At 29.7% G+C, this 7,203-nt stretch overlaps 1 protein-coding gene across 1 annotated transcript; it reads right to left on the bottom strand.

The window, feature by feature from the left end:
• Positions 1–2,447: 2,447 nt before the first annotated feature.
• On the bottom strand, positions 2,448–4,596 carry LOC119681060 (phenylalanine--tRNA ligase beta subunit). Its single transcript, XM_038094127.1, has 5 exons — positions 4,483–4,596; positions 4,370–4,425; positions 4,148–4,305; positions 2,740–4,088; positions 2,448–2,684 (listed from the first exon to the last, which is right to left on the bottom strand). The coding sequence occupies exons 1-5, from the start codon at positions 4,538–4,540 to the stop codon at positions 2,533–2,535; spliced, it is 1,773 nt and encodes a 590-aa protein (XP_037950055.1). The 5' UTR covers positions 4,541–4,596; the 3' UTR covers positions 2,448–2,532.
• Between the last annotated feature and the right edge of the window lie 2,607 nt (positions 4,597–7,203).

Here is a 7,203-nt window from a genome sequence, read left to right as displayed (position 1 = left end):
ATATATACATCAAAAACGAATATGTTGCGCTAAATTGTTGAAAAAAAAACTATTATTTTTTATATATATTTTTGATTTGAATTAGTTTGTATTTATATTATTTTTCAATACGAAAAAAGAAATATAAATCTTTTGCACATCAATTAAAAATATAATTAAATAAATAGAAATATGTATGCTATACTAACGCGTAAATTAATTTACGTACGTGTATGCATATAAAAATAAATACTTTAAAAATAAAAAAAAAATGCAAAAGTAAGTGAATAAAATATAGAAATACATTTATAATTATTATTAATATTATTATTATTACTATGCCCAAAATATCTTATATAAAAATACATTTTATTATTATGGTCATGCTTATTCTTATTATAACTATTATTATGCAAAAATATAAGAAGAAATAAAAAATTCAATATGAAAAATATTACATATTTAAATAAACTAATAAATATGCCTATAAGATTATATGGAATAAAAACATTTGTTTGAAATTTATTAATAAATAGTTACAATAGTTATATTTAAAATTATTGGACTTAAAAACAACACTAAATTAAGTGTTTTTTACTTAATTTTTTCTAAGTAAAATTCGCAGGCCTACAATTCGTTGTGACTTGTAGGCATGGACTGTGCTCGGTTGTACTGGATAAGAACATGCCTTTCACAACGTTTGTGATTAATTTGAATTAATCGTAATGATCGTAACGTAGTTATGCTTTATTTTCACTCTTTACTACGTTTACTCAGTTTCTGGCATTGTTTGCGGATTTGTCAGGAAACCCAGAGACAGACTGCCCTCGAATAGTCATGAAGACAATGCGGCAATTTGGATACTCACCTTCAAACACAAAGAAGTTTGATTTTGTAAATATATTGGTTACATTAAAAATTTAATAGTCTGCGAAAATGGTTCTTCAGAAATGATTAGTGTTACTGCCTTATGACTTATTTTATTTTAAAATTAGGAACATTTACATCGAAGTTTTCTACACAAAATTTGTTTTTATGATATTCTCTTGTTTTTTTTTTTAGTACTACTTGGTAGAAGTTTCTAATATATAGTCTTTTTCTATACTCGGTTAAGTACTATTAAGTAGCACTTTGTTATTTACCTGGATATACATATATATTTATGCTAAGTTGAAGACTGATTTGATTTAAATGAGGGAATTTGATTAATAAATAAAATGAATTATAATAAAATGAACAGAAAGTGAACGATTTTTCTTATATTCGACAATAATATTATTCTTGTTTATATATTGGAAGTATTATGTTTCAAGCTTTTAAAATATAAATAAATATTACACGTACACGTGTTTCTAGATATCTATAATCTACATCAATCAAAGGCATAAATCAATTCTCTTTACTTAAATTAGCAGATTTAAAGATTATAATAAATCATTGCAATGAAAGCTCATTGTTTGTTTATAAGCTTAGCTGAACTGAATAAGAGTACAAAAAAATTTGCAAGTTTCTTAACAGACGACAGATTGAGAAAAAATAGTAAACAAATATTGATATATCTTAGTACCTTAGCTAGGTACGTTAATTAATTCAAGAGTTCATGTTAATACCGCTGACTTTACTGTTTAATTTATCATAGTTTCATAATCGATTGTCCATTTCTTTCTCGTTAAGATTTTTATAATATATACTATTAAAACAAACAGGTTATTAATGATGATCTTGTGAAGAGAATATGCTATTCAGCAAATGCATTAGCTTGTTGATATCTGAATTTTGCCGATTGGATTAGAACACGTGTTCGTGACCATAATTTAGAAGAAAAAAATTGTTCTAGGTCTTGATATAATTGTATTCTAATAGTTTAAAGCATTATGAAACCATTCGTGATGATTTTGACTCATTATCCACTCTTTAGAATTGGTCAGGTTTCTTCGTTTTGATCTTGGTTAAAATCAATTAATATCTCACTGATATATTCGTAATGTAATGCCTTTCATCTAGATTCAAGGTTCTGACCTATTTAAGTGGTTGTATAAAGAAATAAGATAACAGTAAATTACCCCTTCCTTACTTTATTTGGTTACATTTTAAAGTCAATTGTTCTGTTAATTCATTACATGCAAATTGAATAGGACACAACTAAAAGTTCTACATAGATAATCAGTAAAACCATGATTAGTAAAACGATATAAATATTATGGTTTTGTGTCATATCCCACATAGGAAAACTACAAAGTGTGAATATAAATGCATTTCAAGATAAATAAACTAGGCTTACTGGATCTGCCGATTCTGTAAACGAAAGCTTGACGTCTTTTCAGACTTTTACGCCTGTTGACAGTGACTCAATAAATTTTATTAAGTCATTAAATATATAATTAATTAAATCATAGATATTAATTTTTTTTATAAATAAAAAGATACAAAATTATTATTTAGGTTTTTAATTACTCAAACTACAATAATTCAATAAGTTAAGATTTTATTTATTTATAACACATATGTGTTGAATACAAAAACTATGTTTTTGATATAGTTAGTTTTAAATCTTTAGACAAATGGTTCGATATTAAATTCAACCACAGAGCAGGGAGTCGTTAATTCAAAAGCCTGCAACACTGTTGGATGTAACACGCCAATTTTACCAATTGCTACGTCGTTATACATTACGTTAGCACAGCGGCCAGGGAAATAACTAATATCTGTAAGAAACATAAAATTAATTTATATACTCTTATAAAATTTTGTAAACTTTACCTTCAGTCGATTGTAAGTAGTAACCAGATTTAGTGTTACCACTTTTCCATGGTACTTCCAGTAACTGCATTACACGATCCAGCAAACCGTGGACTACTTCAAAGCCTGCAGTTTTATTACAATTGATAGCACATAATCGACGTTCATTACGTGCACCAACCTCGCTATTTTCATCAGCAATGACTACATCACTTATTTCAAATAGTTTTAAGGGCAGCGGCATTTTACGATTGGCTACTAAAGTTTTTAATAGACCCGGTAGTAGTGTTGTGCGTACAACTTGGAATTCAAGTGTTTTTGGATTAGATATATGTACTGCTGCTATAGCATCGATATCTTTATTCAGCTTTTTCGCAATATCATCTCTTGAACAAAGTGTGAATGTTAACCCTTCCGTAAATCCTGCTTGAGCAACTTGTTCACGCAGTAAATCCGTCAGTTTATTTAATGGAAATTGTTTTGCTATATGCATAAAGGCAGGTAATGACTTTTTAATGTTATTATAGCCATAAGCAATTGCGACATCCTCATATATATCACACGCATGTATAACATCATGTCTTGTAGGTGGTATTTTAACAACTAAGCTATCGTCACCATCGACTTTAGTTTCCAAATACATACGTGTTAGCATATCCGCTAACTGGGTAGTGTCACAAGACAAACCAATTGCAGCATTTGCTTTTTTTGCTGATACGAGTTCAGTGCGTACTTTTAATTCAGGATAAGTTACAGTAGAACCATCAACTTGTACAACATCGCACGGTTCTATAGAGAATTTTTCTGCACAATGTGCTGAAAACATACAGACTAAAGTGTCCAAAACTACTTTTGCTTTGGTTAGATCAGTTGCAGTGCATTCGATAAAAACATTACGTGTTTTTATCGAGATTTTCGAATGATCACTATTTATAATTGGTGGCAATGACAATACTACACCATTGACATCGTAAATTACTGGATAAACTGGTGAATCACGTATAATAGGTAAATATTGTTTTAGTTGCGCATGTGTTGAATAAAAGTCCATTAATTCATGGCCATTCATTTGACGCGTTTGGTTTAGAGGCACGAATTGTATGTCTTCCGGTTTGCGAGCCTCATAGCTAAATGGTCCTTGTAAGGTGTCCAAGTCATGTGTGCCAATGGCGACTAACGTACGTCGACGACAAATATTCTGATGCAATTTATCTTGCAAATCAATAAAGCTATCATATGCTGCTTGCGAAAGATTTATGTTACGCAAAACAGCAGCTACCGCAAAGGGGCGAATTAACCCTGTTTCGGGTGAAATTTTAAGTACTTGTCGTGCTGAAGGTTCCGTCAGCTTGAATTGAGGTGGTTTAATTCTACATAAATATTATGTTATGAAAAGAATAAAATATAATATTACATGGAAATAACTTACTTGCCCTGAAATACCAACAAGCCAGTAACTAAACCTTCCAAACATAACAAGTCATAACGGTTTGCTGGTATATCTATTCTGTAAATAATTTCTTCAGATGCGTCGGCAGCGGCAGCAACATCACCTTGTTCTTTCGTAAGCATTTGTTTTTCAGATGTCTGGAAAAGTTATTTGTTTTTTTGAGATAAATATACAGTATTTTTCACATTTGAAACTACATACCACTTCATCCAATTCCAAGCCAAATGCAAAACATAACTGCTGAAATTCATCATCCGCTAAAAGGAAAATGTAGTTTCATTTCAATTGTAATACATAGAATATAATAAATTTACTATAAATCTTCCCCAACGCTTCAAATAATAAATCACGTTTAACTCCAATTGTCGGCATTTTGCGATAATTAAATCGAAACAACACAAACAGCAGACCCGCACAACAGTAGAAAGAATCAAAGCAACGTACACGTTGTGTTTGTATAGAGTTGCCAACGTTTCTTTTATTGCTTTGCTGCATTAAACACCATACAACATATCTTTAATATCAATAGTTAGAAGTGATTTTAAGACTAGCGTAAACGTAGTGTTCGATATCAAAAGAAAAACGAAATCAATAAATAAAACTAATAAAATTTTGATTCAATCAAAATGAAAGCACATTTATTGATGTTATTTACTTTTAGCAACTCACTTGTAAAATTTGTGCAACTGCTTTCACTGAACGTACCATATAATATATTTCACAACAATTGAATTAAACCCATAATTATTTTGAGAATCATCTTTGATTTTTTCATATGTTTCGTATTTACTTCATATAATCTCTTTCCAATAATTTGGAAACAAATTTATGTACATATGTATGTAGTTGTTTTTGAATTTGATTAATGATCTATGAACATAACTTACATATAATTTTTTGCAATGTCTGTAAAAGGCGTATCATTTAATTGGATTAGTACTGATGATTGAAGTAGAAAACTGTTTTAAAAACGTGTGAATATTTTTACTTCAATTAATTCCAATTTTAATACTGTATGTTATGTAAGTTTTTATAGTACGTATATGTATGTATGTATGCAGTAATAGAAATTAATAATTTGTATGAGTTTCTTTAAAAGATCGAAAAGTTAGTAAATAATTCGTGTTCGATATTTAAAGTGAAATGATATTAGTGTCTAAAAATAGTTGGTTTAAATTTTTATGAGTCAACATTATTGTCAGTACAAATTAGAAATGATGAAGAGTAAAATTTTCTCTTCTTTAATTTATTAAACGAATATCCTGCAAATATAAACTCTCCAACTTTTTGAGATATCTCGATCGTCTAAAATTTTGAAAAGCTCAGCTTTTATATGTTTGTCTGCAAATTGACAATGTCTCACAATGTTTTTAGTTTTGACACTATATTTTTATAGAAAATTTTAGTACCAAATTATTCTCTCGTCAAATCATGCTCTAATAGTTTAACTTTAATTCAATTTTAATCCGATATAGTTAAAGTATATCACCTATATTTCTTTTTCATGTACAGAATTCTATATTTGAAGAAATATCTATAAACTGATCATAAATACAAACATTAATACAGGAACTCTTTGCTTTGTAGAGATTGCATGGAGGATGAAGTGCAATCTGATGATTTTCCAAATCGTATCAGGAGTGGGAGCCTGGGCGCAAGTTTTACGAGAAGCATATGACATGGATGGCCAATTTATAAGGGATCCTCCCTGAAGTAATGCGAAAGCAATCCCGGGGGACTCCTACTACAAAGTAGAAGTCGGACACACCATTCCGGCGACGGTTGGTTTGACGTTGCATAAAGCATTTCACCTCTTCACCACAAAAAATTCTATAATTCATCCACAAAACAATAATACAATAAAATACATCAAATATAGATATGAACTAATACAATAAATATCTAGAACTGTTATTAAAAATATATTAATATATGTTTTTGACAATAATAAAAATCTCAAAAATAAAATCTTTTCATCAAATTTATCAACCGAAAACCTCACGACTTATTACATAAACAACAGCAACCACATCAACATCAACACCAATCCGAAAGTAGCAGTTTAGCTTGAATGAGCTCGAAGTGGTTCTTAAAAAAACTTGCAAAAAAGGACACGCGTGTGGTCATAAGACTTAATGAGGCGTTAAGCATTTATAATTTGTGCCAAGGTACAAAATTTTACAGTTACACGGCAAGGTGTTTTATACTCAGCAGAGGAGTCAAGGGCAAATTAGGTAGAAGCACCTAAATATTCCGCAGTAGTCGAATTTGTAGTGGAGTTTTAATATCTATTTCATTAAGGATACCTTGATAGGAATAAAAAAATTTAATTATGAACTTAAAAAATCCTTAGAATTTTAGGATTTATGAATATTTTGAATGCGTTAATAACAAACATACAATTTTATAATAATTCTTCTTTATATAATTAATAGAAAACGCCTACACATTCTTCTTTCATTGTGCATTGTGAGAAATCATTAAAGTAACGTTCCTCTTTATATTTATCCAGTACATCCTTTTCTAAGTCCTTGCGTCCGCGTCATACATTATACAATAATATTTTCCTTATTCGGATGCTGCTTGCATTTGCACTCTGATACATGGTCTTATACAACTCGAATTAAAGAGGCCAATACTTAGATATGGTGTTCTATTTATTTAACCCTTGAAAAGATTGATTATTGTGCATCGAGCAAACATGAGCCTTCTCATGAATCCTAGTCAACTTTTTATACACGTGGTAAAAACTTTTACTCTTACTCCTTTTGTGTTAGGTTTTTTTTGCTGTTCTTTTAGTCGCCGATAATAATTTATTTTACCCTTTGATTTGATCAATTATTATCATTGTGGCTGGCTGTATGTATATTAGCTTGTATCTCTGTATCCATTATAACACGATACGAGGGCGTGAAGTCAGACACGAGTTTGAACCGTTTGAGATGTGTTTTTTTAACTTTAACAATTTCTTGGAATTTTCTAATTGAGTGATTTAGTGTACCGGCAGCCAAAATTTTTATACAAATAAGAGCACA

The sequence above is a fragment of the Teleopsis dalmanni genome, chromosome 2 (genome assembly GCF_002237135.1).
Source record: "Teleopsis dalmanni isolate 2A chromosome 2, ASM223713v2, whole genome shotgun sequence".
Classification (NCBI taxonomy): domain Eukaryota; kingdom Metazoa; phylum Arthropoda; class Insecta; order Diptera; family Diopsidae; genus Teleopsis; species Teleopsis dalmanni.
This window is presented reverse-complemented; position numbering and strand designations above follow the sequence as displayed.